General features: G+C 42.9%; 1 protein-coding gene across 1 annotated transcript in view; it reads right to left on the reverse strand.

The window, feature by feature from the left end:
* Window positions 1-2774: 2774 nt before the first annotated feature.
* Window positions 2775-16722, reverse strand: part of LOC139228591 (alpha/beta hydrolase domain-containing protein 17B-like) — a 70991-nt gene continuing 57043 nt past the window's right edge. Inside the window, exon 4 of the mRNA XM_070859744.1 lies at window positions 2775-7359. Coding sequence (XP_070715845.1) covers window positions 7131-7359 — 229 coding nt within the window. The 3' untranslated portion in view covers window positions 2775-7130. The remainder of the gene's footprint in view (window positions 7360-16722) is intronic.

Consider the following 16722-nt stretch of genomic DNA (forward strand, 5'->3'; position numbering starts at 1 on the left):
TCAGTAGCTGAAAGGTTAAGTACTGTAACTGGTAACTTATTGGCACTAATGAAAATAACAGTTTATGTCCGTGTGTTTAGGTTGCATCACTGAGCTTCACCTTGTGCCAAAACAAACTGCAGCTGTGCTGAAGGATATAATTACAGGTAGTAAATTTGACTATGGAAAATATATGAAAACCTGTAATCACATGAGGACTGGTAAAGATGAATGAGGCTTGTAGAGAGAGTTGGTTTAGTTGGAGAAAACACGAGTACAAGTATGTAAACACGAAAAGGGCCAATTCTGAAGATTGCTCAACACTATGACAGTCACTATGTTTAACAATACACAGTAATATGTTAAAATAATTTCACAATAATTTTATAAAATACTAGACAAGCAAATTTCAAGGTGTTTCCCCAGTGGAATGAGAAGTTGATGACTATTCTTTTGCACCAAAAAGTGCAATGTCCGAGGTACTACAATCACAGGTCTCAAATGATCTTTTTTTTTTAAAACTCTTTCCCGCTCTCCAGAAGTGGCCATTATTTAGCACTGAGCCTCGACACTGTGTGGCAGGAGGCGATCACACTGCAGCGAACATCACAGCCGAGTCCAACCTTGTCCACACATACAGGCTTCCTGCAGGAGTCATCATAACCAGGACCATGAGCCTCCACTGACTTTTCTTTCTAAACACAGTGGAAAAGGCCAACTGTACCGTCCCTAATTGCATGAAGATAATCGTTTCAAAAATCATACTTCGGGCTTCAGTTAGTCTTTTCATTATGGAATCACGACACCTAGTTCAGATGAATGTAAAAAATACTGTAGCACAATTCGAAGAGTAGGAACTTCTTCTGGTGGTCTATTCAACATTTATCGTGGAACCAGCACCACCAGAACAGAATTTTCTGGTCATTCATCATTTTCTGTTTATGGGGCCTTGCACTGTGCAAATTGGCTGCTGTGTTTGCCAACATGACAAGGGTCTACACTTCAAAACGAATTCATTAGCTGTGAAGAAAACTCATTTTTGGCAGTTAGCAAACATGCAAATTCTAAAAGACAAGCAGTATTCAAAAGGGTTAATCTGCGATGTTTCATTTTGGATGCCATATAAATGCAAATCCTCTCTCTCTCTCTCTCTTTTTTCTGTTGTCATTTAGAACTTACTGAAAAAGCTTTAAACATTGGTAAGAGAAAGACAGAAAAGGGAGAGTGGAGGATAAACAGAAAATGTGAGCTGCTGAAAATGCTAAAAATATAAATAAATCCAGCAGTTTAGAAAATCTCTAAAGACTGCCAAGCTCGGTAATTAAAGTAGTAACCTGACCGGAATCAAGAGCATTGCACAATCTGTTACACAATCATATTCTACAGCAATGAAGGCTTCAGTTTTACCATTTCTTTATCCTCATTATGTTACAGTAAATATCCTCAGGTAAGTAACTTATTACTTCTCCCTGGCCTCGATTTTTTTTGTGCAGAGCCGATTTGAGATTTGTTACAATACAGCTGTATGCTGCAGTAATTAACAGTTGACCATATGACAGATTACAGAACCTTCACTCAAAGGCTAAAAGGGTTTATTGTGCACTAAAATGCCAAATGTTCACCAACTGCTGTCTCATTAATGCAATTAATCTTTGTTTTATATTCCTTCAGCTTTACTTTTCAAAATTAAACTTATTTCGTTTCAGAAGGCTTTTGCTCACAATGTGCAACATTAATCTGTTCAGTGATCTGACTTACTTTTTTCTTTATTCATTGGATGGGGAAGTCGCCTGCAAAGCCAGCATTTATTGCCCATCTCCAATTTCTCTCGAGGTGGTGGTGAGCCGCCTTCTTAAATACAACGGAGTGGCTTGCTAGGCCATTTCAGAAGGTAGTTAGGTGGGTCTGGAGTCACACATAGGCCAGATCAGGTATGGACGGCAGATTTCCTTCCCTAAAGTAAATTAGTGAACCAGATCAGTTTTTACAACAATCTGGTAGTTTCGCCATTACTGATACTAGCTTTTTATTTCAGATTTACTTAATTAACTGAATTTAAATTCCCTACCTGCCGTGGTGGGATTTGAACTCATGACTCCGGATGATTAATCCTGGCCTCTGGATTGCTGCTCCAGTAATATTACCACCATGCTACCATACTGTAGCAGCAGTTACATTCAATGCGAAGAAACCATTTGTACCTCATTCCCCGTTCACCTGTGGTCTTCACCAGAAGTGTTGGTCCACCTGGTCTCTGGGTCCATTCACTGTTCTAGGATGTCGACTGGCCTGCAGTTCAGTGCTGTTCCCTTTCCCTTTCTTGCAAAAGTAGGCAACGTACTGAAACTAGGAGGCAGGGATATGCCATCATCCACACAGCAAGTAGTATAGAGTAGGGTTTGTTTTCCTCGACCTGCACCCATTTGTCACATGATTGAATGCAGGAGTTCTGAGTGGGGAAATCGCAGGTGCAGATCAATGTCCCATCACTCCAGGGTCAGCACGTTGCAGCCTGAATAGCCTTAAGCAGGTCATCAATTAGAACTTTTTTGGAACCTCCAAGCTAGAGTTTCTGTTTGATCGATATTTTCTCCCCATACAAGTACATTCACCAGATTCAAAAAGCTGAGGCACAGATTGGCAGAGTTTTATCTGGCTAAAACACAACAACTTACTATCAGAGGGAACTGGTAAGTTTCCCCACTGTTTGTCCAGGTAGGACCACCCAACCGATTAACAAGATTTGCAGGGTTATCCTATCCTACAATAACAGGTCTACCACTCCAGATTCCATGAGTGAGCCAGATTGGCTGATCAATCATAGTCAGTGTCCTGGAGTACTCCGAACCTGCCTGATTCGGGTTTTGGATTACGGAGCCTTCCCGGGAGGGTTGACATGTTACCAAATCAGGCATGTTGCCTTAAAGCCAACTTTTATTACGAGTTATGAGTTGGTCATTAGCCAAATGACCAGTGAAGATTTGAACCTTTTCTAAGTAGACAGCAGGTAACAGGAGCTCCTCATAACGAGCACAATGAACAGTACAACTCGCCATAAATAATGTGACTGCATTGCCACATCCTTCTGACCCAAAGCATGGACACACATCATGTGGGTACCCTCCGGCCCAGAGTCACGAAGCCTCAGCAGCAGCTGCATGCCTCTCTTTTTATTGCTCTTCAGTCTTTTTTTAAAAATCCAGATAAAATTAACACATGTTTATATATATATATCAGATATTGCCTTCCAGGAGCTGTCATCGCAATGATCTGCGTTTCCTAATCGGTTACATGACCCATGAACAGTGTGGTGGAAAGACTTGTACAGAGCCAGCTTGCATTGTGCCAGCCACCTTGAAGTTCTAGATGTTCCTTGCATTTTCCAATCATTACATCCGAGATTTATTGAGCTGTGCAATAGCATAATACAGCACTTGAAAGCATCCTCCACTATCCCACTGACAGACCCATTGTTCAAGAAAGTGAATAGAGCTCGCTAGATCTGAAGGCGAATCCAGCAAGAACACACCATCACTTGCATAAAGGAGTTCCACGGTAGTTTGAGAAATGCCTGGATACTCCCAGTCAGTTATAATGCCATCAGTACATCATTGGTTGGAGGGAGGCCTTCAATAAAGAATGAGTAACACTGCTCAATAAGGTAGTCTACTGACAAAGTAGCACCCAAGTGTGAAAGCCTTTCCTGCTACTTCAATAGCTGCGCATGTAGTTTACAATATCGTCAGAGATCCATAGTAAAATGATAGAACAATAACTACTTTGTCAAAATTTGTTTTTACATTTTCAGTTAAATACGTTTAATATAATGTTGCAATTAAGAATTTTTTTTGTTGTTGTTGCAAACAATACTTGCTTCAAAATAGAGAACAATCCAGTGGCAAGGTTGCCAACAGCAGCCTTAAAGGGAAAAGGACATGTGACTAAAAAGTACTTCAGCATGGCTGGTTAACATTTACATTCAATCCCTCTCTGTCTGGCTTCCATTTAACCACCTTTGATGATTGCACAGTTTACCGTTGCATGTCTATTATCTATTGAACATTAAAAGGTGAAATACCCATTGCACCACTCATGGGCACATTCTGGGAATGCATATAGCAAAAGGGCATACTCAACCTGTGATTGCCCAATTTTGAGATACACAGTCCCAGCTCTCATCAGGGAGTGAGCCTTTGCAATTCTCAACCCTTCATTTCTCCATCACCTGTTAACTAATTTAATGTAAAGATTTAGAGATGTGCAATAAGAATTATAATTAAAAAATACATTTTACCTTAGAACCAATGTTCTGTTTAAATCATTTCTATCATCTGATACTGGGCACAACCACATTTATAACTGTCATGCTCATAATACGGAGACATTTCAGATATGAACACCTGCGGGGTGCAAAGAGCACCATTAAAGCCCAGACCCAAGAAATTAATCTAGCACCCTGCCCACACCCAGTGACTGTAGTTACTTTAGCCTAGATAGAAGTTTGTGATATTAGTATACAAAATGTTAATGCGTTTGTCTAATGATTCTCTGTCTGCTATTTAAAACAAATCGATTGATTAAAATAGCAGACTGAGGAATGTCTGCTAATGCATTGTGTGTTTGTTTGCTAATATCACAGACACTGGTTTCTAGTCTCTACACACATTCAATTTGAAGAAGTGCTTTTTTTTTCCTGTTGTCCCAATTGTTCTCCTCCCTTCCTGTAGGTACTGAGCATGCATGGAATTCTGTTCCACCAGCACCAGCTGCCCTCGAGTATCTTAACCAATTGACTATTCTTCATGTACGAGCCTAGACGGTGAGCTTCATCAGGCTATTCAACTGTGAGGGGCATCAGAAGCTAGCCTGATCCTGCCCTCACTCAAAAATCCACACACTTGCATGTTCCAGCAAGTTATTGGACAATGACCAAGAGAAGGAAATCTGGCTGATATTTCCCTTCGCTAGCCCAATGACATTAAAAGCCACAACTGCCACCTCAGCACAGACTGGGAATCAAACCTAGGACATTTCCTGGATTTTATAGGGTTATTAAATATGCTGGGTTCCATAGGATTCTGGTACAGGACCTTCCTTCTCTAATTTCGTAACTGCCCAAGATATTTAAGAGTAGTCAATTTTATTATTTGCAGATTTTTATAAAAGTAGTGGAATATCAGCTGTATCTAGTTGCTCCAGGTCCGAGTGTTTGCAGATTGCAGAAATCACAAAAAATAAAGTTCATTCAACATGATGTGAAAAAGCAGTAGTGTGGATTTGAATCTGTGATTTACTGCACACCCTTGCAGATAATCATTACGTTGATTATATTACAGTCATGTTTACTAGTCTGGTGATCTTGCAGGATTAATGTATTGGAAGTCATCTTGCTGGGTGTCAGTAATTAAGAGATGGATTTTGGTTTTTACCCCTCCGGTTTTCTCCTTTCCTCTCCTGAAAGCGCCCGACTCATGCTGGGTCACAGTTCCACATGCATTGGTTGTCCTCACCCTCATCCAAGTGAACAGTCATCACTTGTGAGCCTAGAATGCAAGTGCGGACGTTGTTGGGAGGGGGGGGGGGGGGGGGGGGGAAAGGGGGGAAAAGGAGAGAGTTGGAAATCAGAGCCAAGCCGGACTCTGTTCTCATCCCCCACACATGCACACAATATCTAGCAGAAGTCACTGGATAGCAATCAGGAGTGGAAGCCCGAGCTAATTTGTTACCCCCTCTTTCCTTCAGCCAGGGACAGTGAGATTTCTAGCTCCTCTACCTCATCTCAGCTGAGATCAGCTAACTCCGCACAAGCTCAGACCTAGGACTCTCCTGGTCTGTATGGCTCAGTTTCACACTGTGCAGTACACTTACCCGTTGAACCATCAAGGGGAAGTTTCTTAGAGATGGATCTCAGCATCCATTTTAATCTTGACTGCTCTGGACAGCTTACAATACAAAATGGAGGCCACAAGCAGCTACACTTAAACTTCAATAGATCTACCAAGTTGCTGCCAAACAGCTGAGGAACAGTTCAGTGCCCTAAGCAATCTCAAAGCACCAGATATCTGTGCTGTGAAAGGCAACACTGGGTTGCAATTTGGTCAGATTCAGCTACTCCAGACATTTGAAAATTCATCCCAACGAACACTGAAAAATCCTGACCACCTGGCTGCAGGAATGGCAGAAGTAATGCGCAAACACAAAGTTTAAGATTTTGGTACACTGAACTGGCTACTAAACTCGCTTTACATTCACAGCCTTAAAACTAAACCATTTATAAAATAAATTTCAGCAAGTGTTGATTTTTTTTTCTTACATAAAACATCTTTTCTATTACAGATTCCCGTCAGGCTGGTCCAATCATGCTCTCATTGATTACTGTCTCAGGCCTTCTTTTCCAACACAGATGCAATTCTACGGTGCTCAGCTGTACCATTTCTAACTCGCGCTACCAAAAAGTCACAGGGCAAACAGTTTAATACCTGCGACTTGCTGACAGGATACAATATCCCCAAATCCTCTCTACTCCTCAGTGTTTATTTAAATGGAGCCAAGAGATGGTAGCTCATAGGAGTTTGGGAGGGGCTATGATACATCACAAGCTGATATCAATGACAGATTAACATTCTCAGTATTAAAGGGATGAGAAAACAGTATGCAGTGTACTTGCCTCTTTAAGTGCAGAGTCTTGCAATGCAGCTACCTTGGTCTTTTTGGCAATTCTTTGTCGCAACACTTCCCTCCCTTTCTTCAGAAGATTATCACCATCTTAAAACTGTTAACCAAGGATTTACCATAATCTGAAGAAATTAAACTGTTCAAAAATACACAGTGTACTACTGCTCTTTCCTTAGCCAAGAAGACCAAAGAGTACATATAAAAAGGCCTGCCTCTTAAAGGGACAAGTTCATCTTTACTCTAGTTCCATCCCAACAAATTTTTATACAAATAGAAAATTAACAATTTACTATGGTTGTAAATAATTAGCAATATCCTCGAGGCTAATCGCTGCATCACATTTGTCTTCTATGCTTTACCTGCACTAGCACCCAATGTGAATTAAAAAAAACATCATGGTTGTGTTTGTGTTTCCGATGCTATCCAAAGTTCTCCTGAAAAAATAGATTTTCCAAAACGTTTGTTCTTGGTTCCATTCAATTCCGTTGCACATTGACCAGTTCGTATGAGATAAACTTCCGGAGCCGCTCCAGGTACTGGCTGTACAGTTCAATGTCATTGTGACCGGCTCCTTCCACCCACAGTGGCTCCACTGCCTTCATGCAGCGCTCATACAACGCTAGGCCGTGGGAGAAATCAATCACCTCGTCCTCGGTACCGTGGATGATCAACACAGGAGATGTGATTTTGGAGATTTTATCAATGCTGTAAGAAACAAGGTAAAAAATAGTTAGTGGAAAAATAAAATATATTTTTACTTGATTGTGTGAACAACAACAGGATCAATTCAGCCCAAGGAAATGTTATTATCTTACAAAGAGGAGCAATTAACATTTTTTTTTACAATTTTCTCTCCTCCTCCTTGAGATGCCAACTTTTGCTGGGTTCCATTAGTTCTGTCCACATTTGCTTCCTCACCTAGATGAACATATATCATGTGAAAGTTTAGACATCAAGGTCCAGGCTTCCTGCCTGGCACTGTGCTGGTCGATGCGCACGGGTGGGCAGGCCCACTGATACACTCCTGACTCCAGTCGTGGTTCTGGCCCCAGGGTCACTACCATACAAGAGACAGGCATTCATGGCCTCGGTTAGTGTTATACCAGTAGGAGGGGGAAAATAAGCTGCATCGGCCATTATTTTTTTTAAAAAACACTGCATGCAGATCTTTCTTTTTGTTGGTTGGGGCCTGTGCATGGCAATGCTCAGGAAGGCTCCTCTTCTGTACTTGGCCTGAAGCCTCCTCAGACATCAGAATGTTGGGCATCGGGGATTAACACTGCCCCTAGTGTCCAGCACTGGAACAGAGCAAATGGCAGGAAATACGAAGAACATAATAGGAGCAGGAGTAGGCCATTTGGCCCCTAGAGCCTGCTCCGCCATTCAATAAGATCATGGCTGATCTGATCATGGACTCTGCTCCACTTCCCTGGCCCGCTCCCCATATCACTCAGTTCCGCCTTAAACACATTCAATGAGTCAGCCTCCGCAGCTTTCTGGGGCACAGAATTCTATAGAAGAAATTTGTCCTCATCTCAGTTTTAAATGGCGGCCCCTTATTCTAAGACTATGTCCCCTAGTTTTAGTTTCCCCTCTGAGTGGAAATATCCTCTCTGCATTCACCTTGTCGAGCCCCCTCATTATCTTATGTTTCAATAAGATCACCTCTCATTCTTCTGAACTTCAATGTGTATAGGCCCAACCTACCTTCATAAGTCAACCCCCTCATCTCCAGAATCAATCTAGTGAACCTTCTCTGAACAGCCTCCAATGCAAGTATATCCTTCCTTAAATACGGAGACCAAAACTGCACGCAGTACACCAGGTGTGGCCTCACCAATACCCTGTACTGTTGTAGTCGGACTTCTCTGCTTTTATACGCTATCCCCCTTGCAATAAAGGCCAACATTCAATTTGCCTTCCTGATTACTTGCTGTATCTGCATACTAACTTTTTGTGTTTCATGCACAAGGACCCCCAGGTCCCTCTGTACTGCAGCACTTGGCAATTTTTCTCCATTTAAATTATAATTTGCTTTTCTATTATTTCTGCCAAAGTGGATAACCTCACATTTTCCCACATCATACTCCATCTGCAAAATTTTTGCCACTCACTTAGCCTATATCACTTTGCAAATTATTTGTGTCCTCCTCACAATTTGCTTTCCACCCATCTTTGTATAATCAGCAAACTTGGCTACATTACACTCGGTCCCTTCATCTAAGTCATTAATATAGATTGTAAATTGTTGAGGACCCAGCACTGATCCCTGCGGCATCCCACTAGTTACTGTTTGCCAACCAGAAAATTACCCATTTATCTCGACTCTCTGTTTTCTGTTAGTTAGCCAATCCTCTATCCATTCTAATATATTACCCCCAACCCCGTGAACTTTTATCTTGTGCAGTAACCTCTTATGTGGCACCTTATTGAATGCTTTCTGGAAATCCAAATACACCACATCCACTGGTTCCCCCCTTATCCACCCTACTCATTACCTTTACCTTTGCTTCGCATACATCTGGAAAAGTGTATGTGACATGGTTGGGGTTGTCCTGTAGAAAACTGGAAGGCATGCAGTAAAATATACTTCCAGCCCTCTCCATCCTAAATCCACTGGGTGAACTGGGCTGGGCAGCCTAGGCCAGAATGTTGACCAGGAGAAGCATATATATATTTCCACATATATTCAGTATTAAGTACTTGCAGGTTAGTTGTAACACAGGTCAAATGTAGAGTGAACTCCCCCCACCTCACCCCAACTTGTCTATAGGAAATAGTTGGGGTGGAGGGGAAACCCCTGTCTAGTGGCATTTTTTTTTTTATATACACTACAATTGCATTTAATATTAAGACAGACTTTTATCTTTACAATATGCATAGTAATTCTAATCAAGAGAGCACAGTACTGGTCAAATAAGTTATTCCTTGAACAAAACAGCAGACTTTCTCTCCATGTGTAAATGAATAGCTCGTTTGTCACTAAAACATTTGATTTTGGGCAATGTTCCCATTGCTTCTGTTCAAACCAGCTGGATTCCGTCAGTGAACAGTACAGCAACTGAAAAATTATTAGGCGTAAAAAGCAGTGCGACTGCTAGCAAATACACACAGTCCGCAGGTAATTCACATGGAGTGGGGCTTGCGGTATCCAGGATCCATCCATCTAGTTGAGATATTCTATTCAATAATAGTGGCACTATAGACTGAATGCATTGTGGCAGCTATATACAGAATATTCATTCACTGTGGCAAACAAAATATCAGGGACCTGATGTATGCAGTGCAGCAGTGGAGACAGACTGATCTAGCAGGTGATCTGGCACCCACCTGCATCTTGTGGCGCAAATGATCACATACAGTCTGAAGGCTGGAACACTGGTGAAAGGAGTCTATATGGCTACATGGATTCTCAGGAACCCAGCCCCCATGAAAAAGTGCAGTGCTCTCTTTTGCTGCTGGAGGATTTTGATTGAAAAAAGTGATTAAGTCATTCACGCTGGCAAACAAGATATCAGGGACCTGATGTATGCAGCCAGTGCTGCAGTGGAGACGGGCTAATCTAGCAGGTATCCTCAGGCAACTTGAAAGGAACCAGATGTAGAGAAGCTCAAAGCAGCAGTGACTTTCACCGCAACAGACAGAGCCATTCGAGTCACGACTGAAGTTTGTACCTAGGCTGCAGAAGATGGCAAGTTCCTGGTGAAACAAAGGCAGCAGAGAGAGATCTCTAACTAGTGACTCAGCTCGAAGGACAATGCCCCATCATAAATACCTGGGTTGCGGAATCCTGATGCCAAGTCGGTGCAAGGACTAGTCCCAGGATTTTATAATCACCTTGTGCCACTTGCTCCTGTTGGACTCTCCCAACCTGCTGCTGCCCCACATGACTGTCCCGATCTGCTGCTATCTCCCGGTACATCCTCCGAATTCCGTGCCAGTAGAAAGTCAAGGCAAATTGCTGCTCTGATTTAATCTCAATCATTTGCGATTTTCGTCTGGCCTTGGTGCTAAAATGCTGCTTGCTATTTAATTTTAGGATTCAGCGTGTGTGGCAGGTCAGGGAAACCCAGCGGCAGGCGGTCAGGAAAAACCAGCAGGACAAAGCAGGTCAGGGGAGCCCAGCAGGAGATGGGAGCAAGTTGAGAGAGAGTTGGGCAAAGGCAGCAATAGGCCAGCAGTCAGAAGACTGCGGTTTTAGAAATGACTGTGGTTTTAATGGCGGAGTGACCCCATTTATTTTAAATGGGTTAATATCTCACTTAAAGCAGCAAACAGGAATGAATGCCATATGAAGGCACTAAGCTGTTGTACACTCATATCAGTCATTTCCAGGAGCACAGCTCACAGAACAACAGGTGAATCAGGGAGGTTAGAATGATCTAGGTTATTCATTTTGTTTCAACAGTCTGGAAATTACTAGGAAATATACAAGTCTTTAAGTAGGCTATTCATTTATTACGGTAGTTTACAAGCATTTGTCAGGATCCCTTGCAAATATTGACATTTTCAGAAACCTTGTCACTCCGCAAATAATGACACACTCCCGAGAATCTCTAGCAAACACTGACAGTCTCGGGCACCCTGTCTGAAGAGAAAAGGTAACAGTGCTATCACTGCAGAAAATGTTTTTGTTAGTATACAACAGAAATAAGGTGTCAGTAAGTCAACAAAAAAAGATAAACTTGCATTTATATTTAGTCGTTTATCTCGTGTCTCTGATGCCCAAAGTGCTTCACATATAATGAACTACAGTGACTGTTTTAATGTCGGCAAATAGAAATTAGTGCGGAAATCTGATGACATTACAGACCCACGGGAGACAAAGGCTTACACAGTTTTAAAACCTTTGGTTTATCAGGTGATTGTTTTAAGTAGACTTTAGCATATTCTGACATGTAGAACAAAATGGTTATTATGCAAAACAAGTGATTCATTCACAAGTTTTAAAGAGCGTAGAGTGATTTCTGGGCTTGGCGAAGTCACATGCTGTGGGAAAAAGCAGGTTAGACAGGACTTCAGACTGGCCTAGTTATTCCTGTACTTCCCATTGGTCAGTTTAGACTACATAATGTGTGTGCATTTTTGTACCACACAATACGTGTGCATGTTTTGTGTTTAATAAAACATGTTTAAAAGGAATATAAAAACAGAAGGGCCATTGACCTGAAATGTTAACTGTTTCTCACTCCACAGATGCTGCCTGACCCACTGAGATTTCCAGCATTTTCTGTTTTAATTTCAGATTCCAGCATCCGCAGTATTTTGCTTTGGTATTAAAAGGAAAATATTTGATGGTAGTCACGTCTGATCAGGGGGTCGTTTTCATTTTTAAGGATGTGGGACTAATTGGATAGCTCTTTCAAAGAGACACACAGACACGATGGGATGAATGGTCTCCTGTGCTGTATCATTCTATGATTCTATGAAAAACAGAGGACATGTTCCCACTCAGTGCTCTTGGCAATGTTGTGCCTAAGCTGGGCACTGGGATGTACGTGACAGGAACCAGGGATGTCTTATCCTCTCGTTCTTCCTCCCTAGGAGGAAGTGCCTTGGCTCCACTTGGCATCTATTCTAATTCATGTCCGGACCGGGGTCAAGCAGGGCTGCGTCATCACCCCAACCCTCTTCTCAATCTTCCTCACTGCCATGTTCCACCTCACAGTTGATAAACTCCCCGCTGGAGTGGAGCTAAACTACAGAACCAGTGGGAAGCTGTTCAATCTTTGCCATCTCCAGGCCAGGTCCAAGACCACTCCAACCTCTGTCGTCGATCTACAGTACGCAGACGACGCCTGCGTCTGTGCACACACAGAGGCTGAACTCCAGGACATAGTCGACATATTTAGCGAGGTGTATGAAAGCATGGGCCTTACACTAAACATTAGTAAGACAAAGGTCCGACACCAGCTTGCCCTCGCTGCACAGCACTGCTCCCCAAACATCAAGATCCATGGCGTGGCCCTGGACAATGTGGACCACTTCCCCTATCTCGGGAGCCTCCCATCAACAAGAGCAGGCATTGATGGTGAGATCCAACACCGCCTCCAGCGTGCCAGTGCAGCCTTCGGCCGCCTGAGGAAAAATGTGTTTGAAGTCCCTCAAAACTGTCACCATGGTCTACAGGGCCATAGTAATACCCACTCTCCTGTATGGCTGAGACATGGACCATGTACAGTAGACACCTCAAGTTGCTGGAGAAATACCACCAGCGATGTCTCCGCAAGATCCTGCAAATCCCCTGGGAGGACAGACGCACCAACATTAACGTCCTCGTCCAGGCCAACATCCCCAGCATTGAAGCACTGACCACACTTGATCAGCTCCGCTGGGCAGGCCACATAGTTTGCATGTCAGACACGAGACTCCCAAAGCAAGCGCTCTACTCGGAACTTGTCCACGGCAAATGAGCCAAAGGCAGGCAGAGGAAACCTTATAAGGACACCCTCAAAGCCTCCCTGATAAAGTGAGACATCCCCACTGATACCTGGAAGTCCCTGGCCATAGAGCGCCCTAAGTGGAGGAAGTGCATTCGGGAGGGCGCTGAGCTCCTTGAGTATCGTCGCCGAGAGCATGCAGAAATCAAGCACAGGCAGCAGAAGGAGCGTGCAGCAAACCAGGCTCTCTGCCCACCCTTTCCCTCAACGACTATCTGTCCCACCTGTGACAGAAACTGTGGTTCTCGTATTGGACTGTACAGCCACCTAACAACTCATGCTAAGAGTGGAAGCAAGTCTTCCTCAATCCCGAGGGACTGCCTATGATAATGACACATCCGAGTTCTGAATATCCATTTGCAGAGTGGGGTTGTGGGCTCTGCTCCTTAAATCACTGGTCACAAAGTTGCTGCTGACAGAAACACACAGCTCAGTGAAATTGTTCATTAAAAAGGACAATTGCTTACCCCAGACAAGCAGCCATCAAAAGGAGCTATTATGATGAGAAATGCCAGTATTCTACCACTGTCGCTGCTCTTGGATATCTAAAAGACCTGACCGTGGTTGTTTCAGTGGGAGCGTAGACTCCATTTTTTAATGATGGATCTTTGAGCTGCTGCTACATCACTGACCTGCACTGCAGAGTCCAGATATATGAGGCATGCAACAGAAGTGCTTTCTCTGCCCCATCCAGGACAAAGCTGGAAAAACTGATTGAAGGGAAGCAACAGATCTCCACTTGGTATCGGCTCCAGACAGCCTGATTAAGATTCGGAAACCACCATTTGAGAACTTGGGGAGGGAGAGCCCATGTCCCAGCACTCTAACATCTGTACATGAGAAATGTATGTGATGCACACCAGTAAGTTGTGCTATTCTACATATCCCTCATATGTAGGGACACTCCAATGAATGTGTACTCCGTGCTGCTGCTGGGTTGAGGCAGTGAGCAAGGGTTTTGACAAATCTTCTCATTTGTTTACAAATCTACAGCACGAGGCTGATTCCTAATGCCAAAGGCCCAAATTATGCAGAACCACTGGAGAAACTTGGAAAGGAGGCATCTGAGAAGTGGTCTTTTACTGGTACACAGGATAGCTAAACGTATGTTAATAGAAATTGTGGTTTATGACTTTAAATCAAAGTGTGAGAGTAGGACCAAGAGCCACGTACACACACAATTTATGAAGCAATTCGATGCTGCAATAACTTTAGGATCCCTCAGGATGGATGAATTAAGTTGGGGCTGAATGCTTTCCTCATCTGTAACTAATTTGCAATCCAAGACACAATGATTGAAATGCTAGATTCTCCTGGTATTTTTTCCTCTCCAAAAGATTTGACAAATACTATTGGGCCAATATTGAATTTGGAACAGATATAAATTACAATGTCCAAAATCCTGAATCCTCAGGACTGAGTCTGTTCCAGTTTTTGGGTTTTTCTGGATTTCAGACAAGAAAATCAATAGTCAGAAATCTGGAATCCTCAATCGAATCCATGCCGGATTTCGGGTTTTGCCACAAAAATGTCTGGGTTTCGGAAATTAATTTCGGATTCCAGGCAACTCCATTAGCTATGCGCAAAATGGACAATTCCGGTTTTCGGAATTCTGGATTCGGGACGTTGCACCTGGACAGAAACAGGCCGTTCAGCCCAACCAGTCCATGTTAGTGTTTATCCTCCACACGAGCAGTAGTCCCAATCACAGCTGCCTGCCCCGTTTCCAGACCACTTCATTCCTCTTTCCTTCATCCACCTTGTCGAATAGGAACAGGAGTAAGCCATTCATGCTCTCATGCCTGCTCTGCCATTCAATCAGATCATGACTGATTTGTACTTCAACTCAGATTCCAGCCGTTGCTCCATATCCCTTGATACCCTTATTTAACAAAAATCCATTGATCTCAGTCTCAAAAATTGCTATTGACTTGGCATCCACTGCGATTTGGGGGGGGGGGGGGTGGAAAGAGTGTTCTAGATTTCTACTACCCTTTGAGAGAAAAAGTGCTGCCTGATTTTACTCCGAAATGGCCTAGCTCGAATTTTAAGATTATGACCCTTTGTTCTTGGATTCCCCCAACAGAGGAAATGGTTTCTCTGTAGCTACCCTATCAAATCCTTTTTAACATTTTGAGCACCTCGATCAGATTACCCCTCAATCTTCTATACTCAAGGGAACAGAAGCCAAGTTTATTCAACCTGTCCTCATAAACTTAACCTCTAAGCCCTGGTATCATTCTGGTAAATCTGCGATGCAACCCCTCCAAGGCCAATATATCCTTCCCGAGGTGCCCAAAACTGAAGGCAGTACACCAGATGGGGTCTGACCAGGGCTCTATACAATGGAAGCATAACTTCCTCCCCTTTATATTCCAGCCCCCTCGAGATAATGCCCAACATTCTATTCGACTACTAGCTTTGTGTACTTAAAACTTCCAAATCTCTTTGCTCCTCCACAATTTCTCACTTCTCACCATTTAGAAAATACACAGATTTATCTTTATTGGCCTCACTCGCCCACATTGAACTCCATTCACTCTAGTTTTGCCCACTCACTCAATCTGTCTGTGCCTCTTTACAACTTCATGCTCCCACCTACACAATTTACTGCCCTTCCTAACTTAGTGTCACCTGAAAACTTGGATATACAATGCTCTCTTTCTTTAAAGTTGTGATATATAGGCAGAAAAACTGAGGCCCTAGTACAGGTTGCTGGGGAACACCACTTGTCACATCCCACTAACAAGAGTACATTCCCTTTATCCTTACTCCCAGCCAATTACCAAGCCATACCACAATCTATTCTTATATGTTGACATGGTCTCTGTTTCAATGACCAACTCTGGGACTGCATTCTACAGCCTCACAACCAGCTAAGTCAAAATATTGCTCCTGCTCTCTGCCCTAAATCTCTTGTGTTTAACCTTGTATACATGTCCCCGCATCCTCGACTCCTCAATAACTGGAAACAGTCTGTTTTTAATCCAGTCTTTCCCACCATTTCATAATTTTAAACACCTCCATCAATTCATCATCACTCTTCTACTGAAAATAGCTTCAATTTTTCAACTCCCTCTTTGCATTTGTACTTCCTCATATCAGGCAGCATCTTAATGAATCTTTGCTGCACTCTCTCTATTACCACTATAGTGTACAACTCAAGATTGCAACTGAGGTCTCAAGAACACTAGAAATAGGAGTTGTCGGACATTTCACCCCTCGAGCCTGCTCCGTCATTTAATAAGATCATGGCTGATCTGATCATGGGCTCAGCTCCACTTCACTGCCCGCTCCCCATAACCCTTTAACCCTTTATTCCCATATTGCTCAAAAATCTGTTCATCTCTGCCTTAAATATAATCAATGACCCAGCCTCCATAGCTCTCTGGGGCAGAGAATTCCATAGATTTACAACCCTCAAAAGAAATTTGCCCTCATCTCAGTTTTAAATGGGTAGCCCCTTATTCTCAGACTATGCCCCTATGAGTTTTAGTTTCCCCTATGATTGGAAATATCCTCTCTGCATCTACCTTGTCGAGCCCCCTCATTATGTTATATGTTTCAATAAGATCACCTCATTCTTCTGAACTCCAATGAGTATAGTCCTAACCTCTCTTCATAAGTC

Source organism: Pristiophorus japonicus, chromosome 18, assembly GCF_044704955.1.
Source record: "Pristiophorus japonicus isolate sPriJap1 chromosome 18, sPriJap1.hap1, whole genome shotgun sequence".
Lineage (NCBI taxonomy): Eukaryota > Metazoa > Chordata > Chondrichthyes > Pristiophoridae > Pristiophorus > Pristiophorus japonicus.